General features: G+C 41.4%; 2 protein-coding genes and 1 non-coding gene across 4 annotated transcripts; 1 reads left to right on the top strand and 2 right to left on the bottom strand.

The window, feature by feature from the left end:
• Nucleotides 1–5677: 5677 nt before the first annotated feature.
• rps20 (ribosomal protein S20) lies at nucleotides 5678–7155 on the bottom strand. The gene is made up of 4 exons (XM_076888034.1): nucleotides 6998–7155; nucleotides 6286–6385; nucleotides 6030–6103; nucleotides 5678–5901 (listed from the first exon to the last, which is right to left on the bottom strand). Exons 1-4 carry the CDS (start codon nucleotides 6998–7000, stop codon nucleotides 5719–5721), a joined length of 360 nt encoding a protein of 119 aa, XP_076744149.1. The 5' UTR covers nucleotides 7001–7155; the 3' UTR covers nucleotides 5678–5718.
• On the bottom strand, nucleotides 6175–6240 carry LOC112432563 (small nucleolar RNA U54). The gene has a single exon (XR_003023104.1). It is a non-coding gene; the product is annotated as a small nucleolar RNA U54 (small nucleolar RNA).
• Nucleotides 7156–10257: 3102 nt separating the features above from the next.
• Nucleotides 10258–19186, top strand: anks6 (ankyrin repeat and sterile alpha motif domain containing 6). Of its 2 annotated transcripts, none has more exons than XM_004575803.4 (18): nucleotides 10258–10877; nucleotides 11700–11918; nucleotides 12010–12211; nucleotides 12385–12535; nucleotides 14145–14189; nucleotides 14287–14491; nucleotides 14820–14926; nucleotides 15458–15609; nucleotides 15698–15935; nucleotides 16069–16118; nucleotides 16199–16393; nucleotides 16493–16655; nucleotides 16746–16972; nucleotides 17092–17284; nucleotides 17423–17490; nucleotides 17586–17702; nucleotides 17959–18055; nucleotides 18150–19186. In XM_004575803.4, exons 1-18 carry the CDS (start codon nucleotides 10549–10551, stop codon nucleotides 18197–18199), a joined length of 2808 nt encoding a protein of 935 aa, XP_004575860.1. In that variant the 5' UTR covers nucleotides 10258–10548; the 3' UTR covers nucleotides 18200–19186. The 2 variants fall into 2 exon arrangements, with proteins under 2 accessions (XP_004575860.1, XP_004575859.1); XM_004575802.4 differs by having other exon boundaries at nucleotides 16066–16118.
• Nucleotides 19187–22024: the final 2838 nt, after the last annotated feature.

The following is a 22024-nucleotide window of genomic DNA, read 5'->3' as shown; positions in this document are numbered from 1 at the left end:
ACTTTCCTTAGGAGGACCCCAGCACGCCTGCTTAAAGAAAAGTGAGTGTGCTGATGTGGATGCTTGCAGTGACTGCTGTATAGAGGCCATCACATGAAACATATCAGTGTCATAATTGTTAGTTTAGTCACGTGTTTGTTTATTGTCCTTATTGTTTTATCTGGGACTGTTTGCAAACATCTCAGAGAGAGGAGACACCAGCATCTGAACAGAGACTCAAACCAGCAACCTGCAGCTCCCTGCTTGGCTGCTCCAGTTTTCTCCTCTCTCATGTTGCCCACCAGTGATTTCTAGCTGCCCACCCACACAGCAGGCTAGAATATGCACTGAGCCTCAGCACCATGGTTGCAATACTTGGACATGTTTTCTTTATTAAATAATGAACCAGACCCCAAAAAGTAAACAGCTGTTATTGCTAGGCAACGGGAGCAGCATTTGGTGATGCAGCACCTGACATTCCTGACCATGTGGGCGGAGCATGCATGGAATGGAATGTTTCGTAGAACTGTGCAACACAAGCACTTAGTTACAGCATTGTTCATTGTATCCAGACACAGCTAGAGACACATCTACAGCAGCATCTCTGTGCAGGACAGACGACGGTTGAAGAAAAAAACACATCGAAAACTTCACTTCTCTACAAAACTTTGGTTCCTTTGTTTAAAAGGCCAAAATGAATCAAGGGAGATCGAGAAGAGGATTGGTGAGTGCGTCACCATACAGTACAGAACAGTCTGAGCTGATTAAACTACGAGAAGAATTTCAAATAATACAGGCTGAAAATGTCAAATTAAAAGAAGTGGCAGAAGAATCAAGAGGAGAAGCTAAAAATTCAAAGTTTGAAACCGAAGTAGTATTGAAGGAATTACTGCATGTGGGTCTAAAGCTTAAAGGAGAGAAGATGGGAAAACAACAAGCAGAAAATGAGAATGAAAACATCAAGAAAGAACTGTTGGAAGCTCAAAAAGCATTGCAGGAAGAGAAAAGCACAGCACAAGAAGCTAAAAATAAATATCAAACTGCAAAGAAGGAGGCAGAAAATGTGATGCAGGAATTACAGGAGGTGCAGGAAGCTTTTGAAGGGGAGAAAAGGAAAATGCAGTTGGCAGCACAAGAAGCTGAAAATGTAACGGCTGAAGCTGAAATACTCAGGAAGGAATTACTGCATGTAAAGCAACAACTTCAAGAGGAGAAAAAACGTAAACATGAGGCAGAAAATGAGATTGAAAATATGAAGAAAGAATTGTTGGAAGCTCAAAAAGTGTTGGAGGAAGAGAAATTTAAAATACAGGAAGCAAAGAAAGAAATGGAAGATACAAAGAGTTTCACTCAAAACATGAGGAAGAAGTTGCTGGAAACAGAGGAAGAAATAGAAAAAGAGACACATGGAAAATGGGAGGCAAAACAGGAAAGTGAAACTCTGAAGAAGAAACTGATGAAAGTGCAAGAAGAACTTGCAGAAGAGAAAATTGAGGTGAAGGTATTCAAGAAAGAAACGACAGCCTCTGAGGTGACCAAGAAAGGCTGCAAAGATGCACTTAAAGAAATGCAAAAGCACAAAAAGGAAGCTAAAGAGCTCCTGAAACAGAAAGTCAAACTGGCCAAACAGCAGCTGAAAGAAGCATTTAAAGACGCCGAGGAGCAGCTAAACAAAACCTTAAAAGAGCTGAAGGCAAAAGAAAAAGAAAAGAAAGCCGAGGACAGGAGGGGATTCTGGAGCAGACTGCTGAGAAAAAACTGACCCAGCAGCATCAAGTTTAAGGAGAGCAATAGTTTCTTCCTCCTTCCCCCTCTCTCAACCTTTCTTTCACAAAAATCCCCCCAAACTTGACTTGGGACGTTTGTTTGTTTTTAAAAACTCTATTCTGAATACATGTACTGAAATACACAAATAAAATTGCCATAACTTGACCTCATGTTGCCGGCTTCTTTTCTTGTGTGTCTGTGGATGTAAAACAGTAACACACTTTCTGCTCTGTGTGTTTTTAATTGTAAATAAATGCAATATATCTTCATTTTAAAAACTTCTGCTCTAAATCTTTTTTTAGCAAAATGCTTTTTTTGCCCCTTCCTGATTTCTTATGTTTTAACATGTTTGTTACATTTACATGTTTCCGATTTCAAGTGTTAACACAGATGGTCAGAGACAGAGGTCTGGACAGCTCTTTCCCTTTATTTGTATTTATTCAGGTTATTTTTATACTCAAAAATCCATCCACAAGCTTCAACGCGTCCAGAACTCTGCTGCCCGTATCATCACCAGGACCCCTTCTATCCACCACATTACTCCTGTTCTGCAGCAGCTTCACTGGCTCCCGGTCAAATATCGTATCAATTTCAAAATACTCTTGTACACATTTAAGGCTATTCATCATCTCTGCCCTCCATATCTTTCTGATCTGGTTAAGATCACCGCCCCATCTCGTTGTCTCAGATCTACTTCTTCCCTTTCACTCTCCGTCCCCTCCCCCCGTCTTGCCACCATGGGGAGCAGGGCTTTCAGCTACTCTGCTCCACGACTCTGGAATCCCCTACCTCCTGATTTAAGAAACATCTCTTCCTTCTCTCTCTTTAAGTCCCAACTCAAAACTCACTTGTTCAAAATAGCTTATCCCACATAACCTCTCCACTCTGCTCTTTTAAATTAGTTTATGTCTTATGCTTTTACGATTGTGTAAACTGCTTGTTTTTATGTTGCTTTTTATTCTAATGTGTACAGTGACCTTGAGTTTTTGAAAGGCGCTTTCAAATAAAATGTATTATTATTATCTTTGAAATATCTCAGTGTGACACTGATACTGTACATGAGTGTGGTAGGTTTTGAAAACAGCATCAGCAGAGTACACAGCAAAGGGGAAAGGAACAATTGTTCCTTTCAAATTTTTTACAAAACATCCAATCCTGGATCATATCCATATCCACTTAGGATTGAGTGATCCAAATACACCACATTGTGACAATAGCCACGGCATAGCAGCTGATGAGCAGCAGATAGATACTGCTCATGGCACCACTGGTGCAACTAGACTTGCAGTCAAGACCGCCAAAACCAAGACCAAGACCAGAGGGTATCGAGACCAAGACAAGACTAAGAACAAGTCGAGACCAAGTCGAGACGAGACAGAGACAGACAAAAAAGTCTTTAAACTGCAGCCAGATGCTGCTTCGTTTACGGGTGTCAGGCATATTTATGTGTTTTTGCTTTAGCACGTCTCTCACCCTCTCTGTTTTTCACACAATGATATTATCCTATATCCTCGCATGTGATTGGCCACAATATGGAGGGATTGGAGCACAGCTGAGGCACTGTGTGAGAGCTGAGCAGCGAAAGAAAATAAAGCGAGGGTAGAAATGACTGATAGATTAATAGGCTCTGTTTTGAGTTTTGTTCAAAAAAGAATGACTTCATATAGGAAAAAATAAATATCACATATGCAGGACACCTTAAACTGTATCAAGACACGAGGACTAAACCCCAATTCAAACAGACCCAGAACTGATCGGGAATCAAAACAGGACTACAAGAGTTCAAAATCAGGACTACTGAGGACTTAACCAAAACAGAACCAGAATCAAAACTAGATGATAGTAGCACTAAAAATCATCATAGACCTGCACTACACTTATTTTTTAATTCTACCAAAGTCCACTATTTAGATTCAGAGCAGCTTATATAATTATTTAGCCTTATTGTGCAAACAAGCCTGCATAACTTAATAAATATAGAATTTGAAAAGTAACAAATGGTATCTCAGAAGTCACACAAGGTACTAGATACATGTTCTGATGAGTTTTAGCAAACAACCATTTGACTAACATGTGTGTCACCTGCTCTTGTTCCATCTCTGTTCTGTCCTCTCTCTCCCTCTATGTTCCTCTCTCTCCCTCTCTGCTCCTCTCTCTCCCTCTCTGCTCCTCTCTCTCCCTCTTTGTGCTGACAATCAAGCCAAACACCAACATCATCAAATATACAGTTGAAACCAGACATTTACACACTCTTCAGATAAAAACACAAAAACGTTTTTAATTGTAACATCGAATCAGACTAAATGTTTATTTTTTAGATTAATAAATATAAAAACATATTTGTTAAATTTAAGAGTAAATTGTCTGTATTTCTTAATTGTAAATGGCACCAAATTGTATTCAAAATTGAGCCACACTTATGCAGCTCCACAATTCTTTTCCTGGTGTTTTGGTTGACATCTCTTGATTTTCCCATGTCAAAGAAACAGGCTCTGTGTTTTGCCTTATATGCATCCACAGCTGTGCCACCAATTTACTCACATGGACTCTACGAACCTGTCAGAAGCTTCTTCAGCTCAGAATGGAATCGTCTGGAGTTTTCTTATTAATTAACAATAAACTTAATGTATATGTACTCCTAAATTTGATGAAAGTAATGAAAAATAGACAGCTTCCTCTTTTTATTCTGACATTTAACTAATTCAAAAGATATTTCAATATTTATTTATCTAAAACAAAACAAGTTTACTCTAAATTGATGTTTAACAGTAAAAAAATGTTTCTATGTTTTCTCTCTAAAGTTTATGTAAAGATCTGGTTTCAACTGTGAATATACTGCTGTGAATTGAAATTCCTCTTGTTTTGCATAGAAATATACTGAACAACATCCAAAGCATAATACATAAAATAACATCTACCTGAGTTTTTTCTTTGAAAGAAGCTCCTTATGGCCATTGTTGTGTTCATCAGTACATATCTGAAACCGATTTAGTTTGTTTAGCCGTGGAGGGTAACAACTGAAAATATGAAATAAACACACATGTAAGCTAAGACTCTCTAAAAAGAAAGCATTATTGTTGTTCGGCTTTTCATTTCGCCATTTGTTGATTCACTCGAAGAGCAAGTAACGTAATATGGGTCAAGTGATCAGTTTGATATCAATCTTTTGTGAAACATTGTCATATTTACATTATTAGAACAGTGCCAATGATTTGCTTTGGTACCTGGTCAAACTTAAGCTCTCCTCTGTCTGCAGTAAACTCGCAGGGAGCAGCTTCTCCCCCCTTGCTCACATGCGCAAGCGTTGTGCTGAGTCTACTAGTGCCTGAGCTCGGATCATACCAAAATTAAAGGGAATTTAGTACTGTGTGCTGTGCGCTTGGAATATGGTGTGTAGTTTTTGTTTTATAGTTGTCAGTCAGGCATCTTACTATGAAACAAATTACACTCCAAAAGACCCCGGGCTTCTGAAAAAAATGACCCGGGCTTAAGCCCAGTAAGCCACCCCCCATGGTTGACTCCAAATCTCCTGAACACTTTGTCGATCTGAGAAAGCAAGACCAAGACCACGTAAAAGTGAAGACCGGTCTCGAGACATCCAACTCTGGTTTACAGTTGTCATATTTCACTAGCCCCCTTAGTTCAAGGTTTCCCTAATAATTCTTCAACTGACAAATGTTTACACTCATTTTAACTTAGTAAAACCTTTGGCACTTTCTTTCCTTTAAGACATTAATAAAAGGCAAATTTATATCTATTGCTTTTGAAAACTACAGCCATTCAGTGAGCGTCTAAGACTGCTTTTTCAGGTTCCTTTATTTGTACCTGTAGGCAGATTTTGCTTAAGTTTACAATTAACATCTAGACACTCATCGCAAACTTGGCCCTTTTGAGGTTTCCCACCATCACAAACCCAAACACCACCACGTCATAGTTTCCTCATTCATTGCTTTATTGAAAAATCTGGGTCATTTATGCATCAGCGATAGTGACTTCGACCTCTACACCAGGTTCGATGCTGATGGAGGTGATCTGCTTGACAATTTCAGATGGGCTGTGCAGATCAATCAGGCGCTTATGGATCCTCATCTGGAAGCGATCCCAGGTTTTGGACCCTTCACCACAGGGAGTCTTTCTGGTGGTGATGCGCAGAGTCTGGAGGGAGGAAGAGAAATGCATTTTACTTTAATAAAATGATCAAGCATTCAGGATACGCAATCAAGAAAAAGCAATTTATTCCAATGTGGTGTTAGATAAGAGTTCTGAGCCATGGTCTTCAGTACCTTGGTTGGCATGCGGACAGGTCCCTTCACCTTCAGGTTCTTTTCCTTAGCCCCACGGATCAGGTCTGCGCAGACTGCAGAGCAGAAATGCACAAAAACTTGAAAACACGGCCAGTCATCACTTTGCCTTGATTTGCTTTCCAAGCCGTGGCTCAGAATAGCGTATACATAAATCAGGGTTTATCAGTCAAATTTTTGTCCTCATAGCTCAGGTCAGGTTAAACTCACAACATTAACTAAATCTGAGCTTAATTACCCTTCTCCAGAGATTTGACGTTGCGGCTGGTGAGGGTGATGCGGATGCGGTGGATGGCAACCTCAGTGTCAACTGGTGCCTTGCCGGTGTCCTTAAAAGCCTGGATGTGAGGAGGAAAAAGCAGTTACTCAGGCCCATCCTTGATATTGCAGGACGATGTATTTAAAAAAAAAAAAAAAAGGTCCACAGACTATTACACAGCATGGCTTACAATTAAACAACCCCCCCCCCCCCCCCAAAAAAAAAGGGGGAGATCTCAAGAACACGCGCAGCGAACTAGTTTAGGTTTGATTCCTTTTACACTGATTCGGAAGCCCGGGCAAAAGCACCTGAACGCAGCGGCAGAGAACTATAATTTGGGACACCCCGATGATTTACTTTCAGCAACAACCGGCCCCCACAAAACGCGCGAGTCAAGAGGAAGCTTGAACTTTATATAAGAGAGTCTTCTGCCTCGCTTAGAAATGCGCCGAAACGTTAACTGTGCATTTAACATCCACAGCCGCATGAATCTACAGCTTGCTAACGTTAGTAACTATCTACAGTCCGTTTGGACGGTGTTTATGAAGGGGCTGCGAGCGCCATTAGCTGTCGGCATTAGCAGCGACACTCCGTAGAACTCTTGAGTTCAAATTACTCTACAAATTATCAAGCAGTTAGCAAAAACCAGCTGCATACAACTTGTTGGTTGACATAATCAAACAGCACATACCATTGTGAATATTCCTGACCGACTTATTCGGAAAAAAATTCAAGCGAACAGCGGTGAGCCAGGAAAGCACGCCACCAACGTGGTTAGCTGTCGGTGAAAAGACCGAGCACAGGCCAGTTTCCTCATATGTACTGCTCATCCGGAAGTCTTCTACTTCTTCGTTGGTGTTTCAAGCAGCTCCGTAACTAATAGCGACATCTATTAACGTGAGTTTGAAATTGCAGTGTGATCACGTATGTGCGTTTTAGATAAGACTGCAACTGTTACCTTTACTATTATTCCAGTAATAGTGATTTGTACAAACTGATAATGCCACAAATTTGTTACAGTAGTTATTGTGTTGTTACTCGTAATCTATGGCAAATTCTTCATTCCAAAATGTGCATTTAGAAGCAAGAATCAAAATCAGAATATTTTTTAATCCCAGAGGAAATTAAAAGGTCACAGTTGCTCCAACACAGTAAGAACAGTAACAAGCAAGTTAAAGTATCAATATTAAATAATACAATATTTTACAAAATAGTTCTAATGATATAAATGGTTTAATTACACAAATTTCCGCAAAATATATCCCACAAAATTGAAATATAAAGTTGACACTGAGAAGCCCCTATCGTCATATTAAACAAAAGAAACTGTTATTCCAACCCCCAGGGTACACAGTAAATAAAGCTTAACCTCAAGTAAACATGAAGCAAGAATTTTGAGTAAAATGTAAATGAAATATATAAAATCAAAGATTTATTTATTTAAATTAGCAATCATCACGGAAAATATACTTGGTATAAACTAAATCTATGCCAATCAAGTAAATTTCATTTGACCAGATTCTATTAATTCTAACATTTTACAATGTACAAATTGTATATGTAATTTAATTAGATACATTTAAAATCATTTCCTTTTTGTTTTTGTGTTTTTGTTTGTTTGCTTGCTCTGACTGTACTGGCTGTGAAAACAAGCTATGAAAACAAATCGAATCCTGCAACAAACAATTTTTTTTTCATTAACATACTGCTTCGTCAAAGGAGCTTGCAAAGAAAAGCGTCTGGACTTCTTTAAGTTGCTTGAAGACGTTTCACCTCTCATCCGAGAAGCTTCTTCAGTTCTAAGGTCAAATGGTGGAGAGTCCCAGATTTAAACCTAGTGGGAGTGACCCCCCACAGAGGGACAAAAGGACCCCCTGATGATCCTCTAATCGCCTGAGCCAAGGTGGGAAACTGGGTGTGGGTCCCAATCAGCCAGAGTTTCGGGTGTGTTCATTGTGAAACCTGGCCCCACCTTATCATGCGAATTCCTGAGGTCAGATTGCCCAGGATGTGAGTGGGCGTTAAGGCGTCTGGGGAGGGATCTCAAAACTGGATTATAGATGGCAGAGAGTTGGTGTCGTAAGCCCCGCCTCTGTTCAAAGATGGTCGCTCACAGTGGACATAGATGGCTTCTTTCACTCCTCTTTCAAACCATCTGTCCTCTCTGTCCAAAATGTGAACATTGGCATCCTCGAAAGAGTGTCCTTTATCCTTAAGATGCAGATGGACTGCTGAGTCTTGTCCTGTGGAGGTGGCTCTTCTGTGTTGTGCCATGCGTTTGTGAAGTGGCTGTTTGGTCTCTCCGATGTAGAGGTCTGAGCATTCCTCGCTGCACTGTACAGCATACACCACATTGTTAAGTTTGTGTTTTGGCGTTTTGTCTTTCGGGTGAACCAGTTTCTGTCTGAGCGTGTTGCTGGGTCTGAAATACACTGGGATGTCATGCTTGGAGAAAACTCTCCTGAGTTTCTCTGATACACCGGCTACATAGGGGATGACAATGTTGTTGCGTCTGTCCTTCTTATCCTCCCTCGCTGGTGTCTGGTCTTCTTTTCTGTGCCTCTTTGCTGACTTAGAAGTCCATCTGCATCTTAAGGATAAAGGACACTCTTTCGAGGATGCCAATGTTCACATTTTGGACAGAGATCTATGTCCACTGTGAGCGACCATCTTTGAACAGAGGCGGTGGTTTACGACACCAACTCTCTGCCATCTATAATCCAGTTTTGAGATCCCTTCCCAGACGCCTTAACGCCCACTCACATCCTGGGCCATCTGACCTCAGGAATTCGCATGATAAGGTGGGGCCAGGTTTCACAATGAACACACCCGAAACTCTGGCTGATTGGGACCCACGCCCAGTTTCCCACCTTGGCTCAGGCGATTAGAGGATCATCAGGGGGTCCTTTTGTCCCTCTGTGGGGGGTCACTCCCACTAGGTTTAAATCTGGGACTCTCCACCATTTGACCTTAGAACTGAAGAAGCTTCTCGGATGAGAGGTGAAACGTCTTCAAGCAACTTAAAGAAGTCCAGACGCTTTTGTTTGCAAGCTCCTTTGACTACGATGACCTGGATGACTGAGAACCTTCACAGACATAACATACTGCTTGTTTTTTCTACTGAGAGAAAAAAAAATCTCCCAGATTTTTTAAAATATTTTTTCAAATATATTTATTTATTTAAAGTAAACCTTATTTCAAAGTTTACATTAAAACTATATTTGTGTATATTGTGCAAATAATAATGCTCACTGTAGATACTGCTATTTGGTGTCTGTGGTTTAAAAAAAAAAAGGAATAAAGTGAATTGTTGCATTTTTCCACCACTGGAGGGCAGTGGAAACACGTTTTTCGCACATCTGATCAGCTGCGCGTTGGCAGGACATAAATAACAATAACAATCATGACAACATTAAAAATAAACCAGAAACCTCGTGTTTTTAGCACTGTTAACCTCTGTATATCTACAACAACTAAATAACCTCTAAGTATGTAACGCAGAAACCTCGGACAACAACAGCAAACAGAGACATAAAAACCAGAGAACACTTCCGGTAAAAAACGTTTCAGAATAATACAATCATGTTGAGGCGAACAAAAAGTTCAGAAATATGGTGATAGCCGAGTGAATAATATCAATATCAATACTATTCTGTGGAACACTACCCTTTTGATATTTACATTTTTAAATTATAAGATGTGTCATTTGCTTTGTGTCACAAAGTATATATTAAGGTTTGTGACACTGTATATTTTAAAATATTATCTTGGCTAATAATGTATCGGACACTAGTCATATACGAATGTGGAGTGAGGATATACAAACACAATGTAATGAAATATACTACGCAGCCGAGCTATAAGTGGGTTTGACCAAAGTACCTTAAAAGCTGATCGTACCTGAGTATGCTTTTGTTTTGAAAAGCAGAAGTTGCGCCGTGTAGCCACTAACTTCACCGTGGTCAGATTCCTAAACAAGTAACGGAACCGGGCATCGCCGGCTGATGGCCACAAAGTTGTTTTGTGAAGAACATTAGACTAAATGTAGAGACTGGAGAGGAGCTCCTTGGCGTATTGTTTGAAAGGAAGAACATTAATAACAAATCTGAACTTCATTTTGCTGTGCATCATGATTTCCAAACACAGGCCGCCGCCAAGTGACAGAGGAGAACTTTTTCACGGTTAGCGTCGATAAAACAACTGGAAACTGAATGGAGACGAAACAGCGCGGCGAATAAAGACATGAATTTCGGGGTCCCCGTGAATTCGCGGCTACTTCTACGTGCCTGCGATGAGGGGGACTATGAAACGGCCCGGAGCATCCTGGAGCCCGGAGCCCCGAAGGAGTCCGGGCGGCAGAGCAGGCTGCGGTCAGAAGCGGGTTCGGAGTGTGACGCTGCGGACATGTTGTCTCTGATACCTGTGGACTGCACCGACGAAGAGGGAAACACCGGCCTGCAGTTCGCCTCGGCCAGCGGACACGAGAACCTGGTCCGGTTCTTGCTGAGAAAGGGGGCCTCAGTGGACAGTCGCAACAACTACGGCTGGACCCCACTGATGCAGGCTGCGAGGTGGGGCAGCTTGCTGGAGCTCATGTAACTCATGTAGCTCATGTAAGAGGGTGGCACCATACTCCTTCTAAAAATGTGCCTTTTTTATTTGCCACCGTGTGTTGTTAATCATAAAGTAATTAATATTAAAGGGAAGGAATCTTCCGATGCCCCTCCCCAATTCGTCGCATAAAAACACACATTTTAGTGACATGAGAGGGAGCAGATTGTGTTTAGTCTTGTTTCCTTTAATATCACAGGCCGATCGGGGGTTTAACATTTGCGGAACTTAGTGGAGTTTCGTGGGTACAGCCAGCGACAAATTCCACTGTAGTTAAATTGTATTTAAATTATTTTACTTGAAATTCAAATGTAATTATATTTTACCAACAGTTAATTACAAGAAGGCACATTATAATAACGGGGTAACAAGTCAGGTTTTTACAGGAAACAAAGATATCATCAAAATTTGCAGGCCAGTGAGAATTTATAATGATGGAGCCAAGCCTAGCTAAATTGATCTTAAAAGAAACAAAACCTTAATTTATGCCCTTATGTGCAGGCCGTATTATAAAGTAATACCATTGTTATCTAGAGATTTCAATGAGCCTTCAACCTTATTTATAGAGAAAATTCAAGTGCTTTGTAGCAAATTACTGTTCACTTTTATCCATTTTCTTTTTCTAATTTTGAACATACCTGTAGTTTTCTACACAGTCCTTGCTTAAAGTGCACTGGCATCTCTTTTGGAGCCTGTGATAGCTGGCTTAAAAAGAGCATCCTAATTCACCTAGAACAACTTCTACATGCAAAGTTCTTCCTCTGTCCTATTTCTCCTCCCAGGTTTGGCCACTTGACTGTCGCCCACATTCTTTTGGAGAACGGGGCAGAGATTAATGGGCGCAACAGGCTTGGAGCAAGCGTCCTGACCATGGCGGCTCGCGGGGGACACACTCATGTAGTCAAGCTGCTTCTGGAGAGCGGTGCGTACGTGGATGACTTTGATCACCTGGCTGTTGCCGCAGAGGCGGTCTCCAATGGCAACAATAACAACAGCTGCAGGTTTTTTCTCTTTTTCAAGTAAATTTGTAGCCCAGTGTGATATCTAACTAACATCCTCCACTGTTTTGTGTTTTGTGTTTTTTTTTCACAGCGGAGCCAGTTTTGGACCCGGTGAAGGCTGTCTGGGAGGAGGAGGTGGCAGAGAATTCATGGACATCACAGCGTTGATGGTGGCGTCTCAGCACGGTCATGAGGCCGTTGTGTGCCTGCTGCTGGAGTGGGGCTCTGATGTAAACTTCTCTCAGAAGACCACTGGATGGGGACCGCTGATGCTGTCCACTCTAAGTGGGAAGGTAGGGTTTAAAACATTGACGGTTGGATGGATAAAAAAAGATATATATATTTAGCACATTGTGGGTATGTTGGTGGCATTTATTAATGGGTTTTTATAAATTGTTTAAAATGGACCTGGGCTAATTTTCTGTAGGACCTGATGATTAAAGCTGTGTGTGTGTGTTTTGCAAAGGTGGCTGTGGCTCAGCAGCTGGTGGAACGTGGAGCTGACCCAGACCGAATCAACGTTCTGTCCAAGACAGCCTTTGAACTGGCCATGCAGCTGAAACAGAGAGACATCAAGGCTTATTTGGACTCCATCACTACTGTCAGACCACAGACAGGTACGGCCTTCCCTCAGTTACTCATTCAGACTTTGCTGTCTTGGCCTGATGATAAAGTACAGTAGTGCCATCGCATATTATACACGCCCTTGTAAAAGAACAGTTAAAAACTCATCTTTTTAAACTTGCTTTTGGTTGATTTTTGTTCTTATGTTTTAGCTTGAAGCACTTTGTGATTTTATCTTGAAAGGTGTTATATAAATAAAAATTTACTTACTTACATCTTCCAGTCTGAAAAACTTTTGAAGCAAACTGAAGGAGCTGAGCGGCCGAGCCTGCACACACATTGTTACATGTTTCCTAAAAAGAACAAATACTGGCTGTCCTGTCTTCCTTCCCTCACCCCTTAGCGGGCGCAGCATGACTGCCCCTCCTGGTTCTGTTGAAGGTTTCTTCCTGTTAGAAGGGAGTTTTTTCCTCTCCACCGTTGCCAAGTGGTTTTCATAGTGGGTCATCTGATTGTTGGGGTTTATTATTATTATTAATACTAAAATTAAATCAGCCAAAGCAGACACAAATAACATGGATAACATCAGTATAGAACTTCAACTTCACATGTATCTTCAATCCATATAGAACATAAAAAGAACATATAAAGGCAACAGTGGTTTCCACAGTAGGCCTTGTGTTAATACACTTCACTGTGTAGTATAATGAAGGAGTCAGTTGAATGTTTTTATGTTTTATGTTATTATCAGAGAATAGCAGAGTGACGTAATAGTGCAAAAAGTGTTTGCAAAAAGACAAAATAAAGTAAATACTCAACTTTTTAGTGTTTTCTGAGAGTGTGTGGTGCTTTGAAAGCTTTTGAATTTTATTTTGGTAGCACCATGTCGACAAGAGAATCCATCCCCCACTCCCGACCCCCTGCAGGATGCGAATGCACTTCAGTTAACATTAACGTGAGAGGCGCCAGAGGAGCTCAGCCTCTTTGTTTCATGGCTCTTCTCACAGGTAGTTCAGGTTTTTAGCTCAAATTACCAACGTAGCCACACGCAGTGTATATTTCAAAGGTTTTAATTGCAGCATGCAAACAAGGAAAAGTGTGAAAAGACAAATCAGGCAGATTTGTTAGCGAAACCTACAAGTTTTAGTTTCTAACGATGTACAAGTTCTGGTGAGGTTCTTATTACTCTTATCTGAAGTTCAGGAGTGGGCCCACCTTTCAGACATCGCTGGTTTACTGCTGCAAATGCCCACCTGCCCTATGCAACTGTTTGTGGGAACTGAGAGGGATTTATCAGGATTCGAAGCCACTGCCTTCCCCAAACCACAGCGTCAGACTCTGGCTTAGCTCTTTGCTTCTCATTAACGTGTCATCTTCATTAGCAGTACATTCTGGTAAATCACATTTGGAGCTTTAGTTCTTGCTAGTGAATGCGTCTTTCACCGCTCTACTTTTCTGCCTTTTTTCTTTTTTTTCTAAGCAGTCTCGCACATAAATTATAGTTGATGTGATTTATGTGTGTGTTGAACTCTGTAGCATGTAACAGTTGTGTACTTATCACCCCAGCCCCGCCCCCCACGCTGCCTGATTTTTGCTGAGCTATGTGGGCTGTGTTTTTTCCAGATCTCTTTCCTCTTCTCATTCTCACTTGTTTCTTCGCAGATGATGAGAGAAGAAGGCCAGATGTGCTCAGCGCTCTGAAATTAGGTACGCTGAATCGAACAGATAAACCTGGAGGAAAAGTTTTTGGGAAACGAATGACTTTACATGCCTCTACACATCTGTAAATATGTTTTCTTCTCAGGAAATTCACAGCTGGTCAAAGAAATCCTGGAGGAGGATCCTGCTCAGGTGAATTTGTCCAATCAGGAGGGAGCAACGCCTCTCATGATGGCAGCAGTAAGCGGCCAGTTAGAGGTGGTTCAGCTGATGGTGGAGAAGAATGCCGACATAGATAAACAAGATGGTGTCCATGGGTGGACCGCTTTAATGCAGGCCACCTACCACGGGTGAGGAGAAGCTGCTGGTTTGTTTCAACCAGAAAATTGCTTTTTTATTAGAATGATTTAGATCAATTTGAGGTTAAGAAGTTTGGCTCAGGTGTTAAACAAAACAAATTTCCCACGTGTGGGACTAATAAAGGTTATCTTATCTTATCTTAAACACTGTTGTTGCTGTCCTGCTGATTTTGAATGTAAATTAGAACAGGTTTCTACTACAGAGTGACAAAAAGTCAATACCATATTTAATATCAGGATGTCTGACTTCCAAAGTCATACACAGAGCAAGTATCATTTCTTACACTGTCTTTTGTTTTCTCCTCCGCCCTCCATTCAGCAATAAAGACATTGTCAAGTACTTGTTGAATCAAGGTGCTGATGTCAACCTCCGAGCTAAGAATGGATACACAGCGTTTGATTTGGTTATGCTGCTCAATGATCCAGGTAGTTCTTCCTGTCATTGCTCCGTCTAATAACACTTTGGGAAAACCTCAGCTAAAGACTATAATTCATTCATAATCAGCTAAAAAAACCAACCAACCAAAAGGCATCCACCATTTGTGAAATCCCTTATTTAAACCTTTTAAATAAAGTAGTGTACTTAAGATGAGGATACAGGACACACGTAGTGATTTCATAATATCAACCAATCAAAATTTAGAAGCGTGAATTGGAATAAAAAGAACTGAATCTTTTTTCAGTTATATTTGCTTTTAGAAAAGCTCATCCCTGGACTTTGGTTTTAGCAGTAAGTGAGGAGGTTGTTTTTTGAAGTATTAGCTGTGTGAAACGAGCTGTTTGAATGTGATGGGTGTTTATCAGTTTGTCTAATCAAACAATTCATCTATTAATAGAGAAAATAATCAGTAGAATAATCTATGATAACGATCATGAAACAGGTCGACTTAAATCCCTCGCGTTTTGCAAGTTATTAACTGCATATACTCATAATTGTTTCCCTGTGTTTTCTGTCAGACACTGAGCTGGTGCGTCTGTTAGCATCCGTGTGCATGCAGGTAGACAAAGATAAGTCGAAACACCGCGCCAGAACTTTAATGACGCGCTCCAAGAGTCGACAGTCCCTCAACAATGTCCCCGTGCCGCCCGATGACAAAGGAGGCCTTAAGGTAAAAATGTAATTTGCAAAGTTGCTTTCTATCAAGGATATCATAATAGTTTTGGTTATAACGCTCCTTTGTGTCCACCCTCTTCCAGTCCTGGTGGAGTAGGATGTCGAACCGCTTCCGTCGGCTCAAGTTAACTCACACTCTCAGGCATGGCCTTTCAGCCAATCGCCTGGCTCCATTTCCAGACGATGCCGAGAGTTCACTGGATGCCACGATGAAGGCGAACAGGAAGCCCGCTGCTGTTTCCAACGGGGCGGTGGCACCTACTCCTGCTGTAGCAGGGAATGACATGAGCACCGCCTGGGCAGTGAAGACCAAAGATGGTGGTGAGTCTTTTTCCTTAAAACCATGAATGACATCACATGTCCATGAGATGTTTAGGGTAAATGTAGCTGAGCATATGTCCATCTTTATGTGAGCAAAGTAATGTATAAATGTGATGTATTCTCCTTTCAGCAGGTCACTGCAGAGCATCCTCAGAGAAAGACGACTTTCTAATAACCACGATGGTAGGAGCACTATCCTGGATTAGGGTTCTTTTAGTTTTAAGACGTGTTTGTGACTCTTAATATGTGTCTGTCTAATTTAGTTGAGAAGCGGGGCCCCCTTGACTCGGCTGCCAAATGACAAGCTGAAAGCAGTGATTCCTCCCTTCTTGCCACCCTCCAACTTTGAGCCGTGGAACTCGGACCGCTCACGCGTCCTCAGGGAGGGCAAGAGCGAAGTGCCCCGCCTGCCCATGCCACCACAGAGGAAGCTGAACAGCAGTGGAAACTCAGATATTGTGAGTCCTTTTGGGTGTTAGACAGAGAGGGTTTTAGTTCAGGTCAGAGAAGACGAAATTTGTCCTTATGCTGCTCCTTCTCTCTCCTTTATGGGACAGACATCCATCAGCCGTGTGGTCAGCAGGTCCATTAAGTTTCCCAGTATCCCCAAGGGACCATCTTCATCCTCTCCTTCCAACTCTGGTCACTATCACTCCCCCCACTCCTCTGGAGGCTCAAATGGAGTGGCGGGACTCAACCGGGACTCCCACAACCGTTCAGGTTCGCAAGTAAAAACATTAAAAGCAAAAAGTGATTGCATGACACAGAGGCTGCAAAACACATCGCAATCTTGCTTTCTCCTTACGCCAGGGGGCAGTGCAGACAGCGTGCTCTCCCAGATAGCAGCCCAACGGAAAAGAGCAGCCGGCCTTATAGAGGTAAAGAGCCAACCTCCGGAAAAACAGCACAACCAGACGCCGAGTCAAGCCCCACTACCACCACCAGTTTCAGCACCTGGTTTGCCCCTGCCTGACATCAGCCTTCCTGACATTCACACCCATCCCAGCCTTGTTGCCTCAGACATCCATTCCAGAAAGGTCTCAACTTTCTTTCACAGGTTTTCTTTGACACTAACTCTTAATGTCTTGTAAAGCTGTGTAAAAACAGCCAGAGCTGAACAAATACCACCGTCCACCCTCACTGTCCTCCTTTGTAGAAAATGGAGTTGAAAAAGAGACCTCAGTCTGGGAATTCCTCGACTTCCAAGAGCACATCGCCCACTCTCACACCGTCTCCTTCCCCAACACCCAAGATTCCCCCCGTGCCAGGAGACTCTCTGTCCTCAGCCTCTTCTCATCCACGCTCCAAGAGCAGCGGAGGATCCAGCAGCGGAACCATCACAGATGAAGGTGTCGGCGCATTTTATTCAGCATTAACCCAAATCATCATCATGCATGGATTGTGTTCTTTTATGTACACCATGTGCTTTGATGTGAAATAAGTATGAGTGGTATCAGTTTCCCTTATAGTTTTTTTTACTTTTTCAGATGAGCTGTCCAGTATTTTGAAGAAACTGTCCCTTGAGAAATACCAGCCTATATTTGAGGAACAAGAGGTACTCCGTCTTTTCTTTCTTAGCCTTCTAACCATACATTTTCACTCTTAAAGCCCAAAAATGCATCTCTTTTCTTTTCTTTTCTTGTCTTTTAGGTGGATATGGAAGCATTCCTGACTTTAACCGATGGAGACCTGAAGGAGCTGGGCATCAAAACAGACGGACCCAGACAACAGATCTTGGCTGCCATATCAGAGCTCAATGCTGGAAAGGTATGTTCGGTTTAGCGTGGTTATGCATTTCAAAGTTGCTTCCAGCAATCTATTTTGTGCTGTATCTTTCTAATGTATATCCTAACATTATGTCTTAATAATAAACTGCCTGAGCCACAAGAGACATATAGAGGGAATGTAACATATATAGTGTTACAGTGGATTCATACCAGATATGGCTGCTTTTAAAGAACATTTACAGCATCTTTCTGTAATCTGTTCCTAATGCATAATGATCACTGTTGTCTGTCATCAGGGTAGAGAGAGGCAGATTCTTCAAGAGACCATCCATAACTTCCAGTCTTCTTTTGGTAGTAGTGCCAGTAACCCCAGGCAACCAGGACAATCACGCTGTAAGTAGTGAAAACAAGTTTGGGGGCCTGTTGAAAGACTTCATAAAGACAGCATCTTGATCTGTTTATCTGTCTACCTGCTGTCATTCTTTAGCTCCAACAAGCTGGATGAGACACCAGGTTCGTTCCTCTAGCAAAAGGTAACCCCATCGACTTGATGCACACGTGGAAGAAAACCAAAGGTACTTAGAGTAAGAGTAAAGTGCTGCTGACACCCTGCCAAGATGCGAACGACATGGAGACTTGGCGTGTTCTTGACCAGTAGAGATCTCAGTGCAAGAGGACCATGCGTCAAAAAGACCAATCAGGTTGTAATAAACTGCCTGTGTCGGACCCTCCTGGACCAAAGTGTCTCTGTCATGGATTATAAAGCAGGGGTTAAAGTCAGGTACAAGGAACCTTAAAGGTAATAAAAGAGATTTTTTTTTATTTCTTTGGTTGACCAAAGGCTTTATTGAAAGTAAAAAATATTTTTAAATGCTAAAGAAGTTATAAGTAAAACTAATCTTCTTTAGAAATAAATAGATAAAATAAATAATAGCTTGTGTGTGTGGCTGAAGCTGACGAGTCTGGCAGATAGTTCAGTAAGAAAGAAGATCCTCTGTCGTGCTGCTTCTTTCAGTAGTGTGGATGAGTAAACAGTGTGATCACTGTCAATTTTCATACATTGTATACCGTGAAAAACAGGAACCCCACTGCCACCTTAGCTGCAAAATATACTTTGAATAATGCAGCAGCTAACAGCAGCTGGGTAACGCAGGGAGTCGGGATAGTGAAAGACAAGAATGTTACACACAGCAGAGTGAGCGCGAGCCATGAGAGATATTTATTTTATCTCGACGAATGTGAGAAATGCAGCAGATGTATTGTAAAAGCGGCAGGTGAAGTCGAGAGGAAAGAACTAGCTGTTAGCTAGTAAGACTGTGACTGAGATTTATAGGCTGTGCTACAACTGAGAAGGTGCACCGATGAGGAGAGCCGATGGAGAAGGGAAAGTGAACTATTTTTAGTCAGCCAGTCCCCGGGACTGCTTTATACCAGTTTATGTGTTGAATTTTTAAACCACTAATGTACACAGATGACCTTATTAAAGACTGTGCTGTCATGAGTAAATAAAACATTACGATGATGTAACAACATGTTCTTTTTTTTTTCTTTTCTGTTTAATACTTTATTGGATTTGTGATGAGAAAACTTTGGCAAAAACATTTTGGGAACATTTTATGAGGAGTATAAATTTAGTTTAAAAGAAGCAACAGTTGAGCAACAGTTTCCACTCAGCTCACTCCGTTCATCCCTCTGGCCCCGCCGTGAAACACGGAGAGACAGACGGACTGCTATATCATTCCTAAATATCAGGTATTCTTGTTCCAAGTCTTAATCCAAATGATGGCCTGTGGTACTGTTCGGGATTGGTCAGTTAATGTGAAATGACGCTGATGCAATATCCTGTTTAGTCATGTCCCAAGTCTGGGAAACATAAATTAGAGGATGAATCACTAAACAAACTGAATGCAACTGGGTGTCCATAATTAAATGCAACAAAATGAAGTAAACACAGAATACAAAGTGCATTCAGCGGGGCCTTGGTTTTATAGCTGGAAACCAGGTTTAAGGTCTAACTTTGCTTGTTTAAGAACTTCATATGAAAACAAATGATGTAAAAACAGTCTCCCATCCACAAGATGGCAGCGATGTGCAGTTGATGCAATAAATTATACTCGGTATAATAGCATGTAATGTTGTTCTGCACTGATTTAGGTGTGTGATCGTGTCTTCTGCTTTTTAAATGAGATGCATTAAAGTAAAATTTAATCCGATCAATGGTCATAAAAAGTGGCCAAGAAGCCAAGTCGGTACCTGAGTCAAAAAATGAAACTTTCAGGATTGATTTAAATCTATAAAAGTACTAATGTAAATAATAACTTCTTTTTCACAGGCACATTGTATCCAAAATGACAAAAATATAAAAATTACAGAAGAAAATATGCTATTGTAAGAAATAAGTGGGCACATAGATGACGTCATCTGAACACAAGTCTGCTAAAAGGATTTTTTTTAAAACACAGCTTAACAAAACAAAGTAATTCACCAAACTGATCCAACTTAATAAGAGTACTGAAACTTTATACTAGTAAAGGAAATGATTTAGATGCAACTTGGGGAAAACTACCGAGAATATAACTAAAGTTAATAAAAAGGCACCTCGCTTCCCATGCTGTCACCAGAGACGGTTCAGTGAAGGCAAATAGAGAAGAAATGGTCAGTGTATCACATGAGGTTCCCCAGCAGCTTGAGCCTATAGCAGTATTAAAGGTTAAAAGCAATTTAATTAAAGCAAGTAAAGGTGCTTCGGGAAACCTGGTCAAGCCCTAACTATTAGCATTATCAAAAAAGGAAAGATTTAAGTCATCTTAAAAGTAGAAAGGAAGTCTGTCTCCTGAATTACTTTTAAATACTACAAGTCATCCTCCAGCCTAAGGGCGCTGTGCTCTATTAGGTTAATAACAATGAGGCCTTTAAAAAACGATGGGGCCCAATTATTCAAAACATTGTCTGTGAGGAGAAAAAATGTAAATTAAATTCTGTATTTATGAGGGAGCCAAAGAAAGAAGTTAATATGGGAGAATATGCTCTTTCTTTGTATGTCTTCAGGCATGCTCAAACACCCAGGTGAGCTTGATTCTGTTCATCTGGACGTAGTGTTTTTAATGGGAAAAATGTGACTCATCCAAGTGACTTCTTCGGTCTCAGCTGACTACAGGTTTCGCCAACCTTATAAACAGTACATTTGCACAGTGACTGAAACTAGCACCACTGACGAACAGGGATGTGAGGTCAGTTTCTTGATCATTAATATGGAAGTTGTAATAACCATTTATCAAGAACAACTGATTGATGACCACTGATCAATTACCATTCACAGAGAATCAGGGAGTGGCTGCAATCACAGCATTGTAGGATGATGAAAGATGGACCCTTAGGCCCCCTCCTCGATTCAGAGATGGTCTTCCTCTTTTCACATAAATGGCCTCCTTGACTCCCCACTCAAACCAGCGTTCCTCCCTGTCCAGGATGTGTACATGCTCATCACTGAAGAGTGCCCACTGGCCTGTAGGTTTAAATAGACTGCAGAGTCCTGGCCTGACGAGGTATCTTGTCTGTGTTGTGCCATCTGGTTGTTTGGTTGCCCTGATGTATAAATCATGGCAATCCTCCTGGCACATGTTGGGGGACCCAATCCTTGGGGTGGACCAATTTTTGACGCAGTGTATTTTGGGGTTTAAAAAATACACTGCGTCAAAAATGCAACTGTTCCGAAACTCCTGACACATACGGGATCACTACAGTTTTTCTTTTAGGCAGCAGTTGTCCTTCTCTTCTGGATCGGCTGGAGCTTTCTTTAAGTGCCTTCCCAGTTTTGACAAATGTTCAGGTGAGATAATCACATTTACTCAGCGCCTTCTTGATGTGATGTTCCTCTGCTTCCCTGGCTGCTGTATCTGTAGGGATGGTGTTCAATCTGTCTTGTAGCATCCTGATGACACCCTGTTTGTGCTCCAGTGGATGATGAGAGACATCGGATCTGTATGCGTTGGTTTACGGTACACATCAACTGATCACTGTCCCCCATTACTGCTGGAAATCTCAGTCTAAGAATGGTAACCTGCCACTTTTCATATCCTTTGCAATGCTGAGACAGGCTAAAGCTTTCTCCGCAGATGCTCTGCTTCCACATCTGCAATGTTGTGCTATGATGAGTTCCACTAGCGGGATATGTCTCGGCATCACAGCAAATTTCAACCCTTTTGCAAGGATGTTTTTCACTGTTTGGGTAAGTTGTCTGTCAGACAGATTTTTCACCCACTTGTCCCACTTGTGTGGAATCCGTTCCTCTTCTGGCCACTGAGGACACTGTACATATTTTGCTGATGTTTCCAATGCAAAACAAGTAGGTCAAAGTTCTTT

The sequence above is a fragment of the Maylandia zebra genome, linkage group LG9 (assembly GCF_041146795.1).
Source record: "Maylandia zebra isolate NMK-2024a linkage group LG9, Mzebra_GT3a, whole genome shotgun sequence".
Classification (NCBI taxonomy): Eukaryota; Metazoa; Chordata; class Actinopteri; order Cichliformes; family Cichlidae; genus Maylandia; species Maylandia zebra.
Note: the sequence above shows the minus strand (reverse complement) of the source record. Positions and strands in the feature narration are given on the sequence as shown.

Bases quoted from the DNA above. Each gene is read 5' to 3' on its own strand.
- anks6 (XM_004575802.4), top strand. From the start codon at position 10,549: ATGAATTTCGGGGTCCCCGTGAATTCGCGGCTACTTCTACGTGCCTGC. The intron at 10,878-11,699 runs GTGGGGCAGCTT...TTCTCCTCCCAG, and splicing joins CCACTGATGCAGGCTGCGAG to GTTTGGCCACTTGACTGTCG. The intron at 18,056-18,149 runs GTAAGTAGTGAA...GTCATTCTTTAG, and splicing joins GCAACCAGGACAATCACGCT to CTCCAACAAGCTGGATGAGA.
- rps20 (XM_076888034.1), bottom strand. The intron at 6,104-6,285 runs GTAATTAAGCTC...TCTGCTCTGCAG, and splicing joins CGTCAAATCTCTGGAGAAGG to TCTGCGCAGACCTGATCCGT. The intron at 5,902-6,029 runs GTACTGAAGACC...TCCTCCCTCCAG, and splicing joins CTGTCCGCATGCCAACCAAG to ACTCTGCGCATCACCACCAG.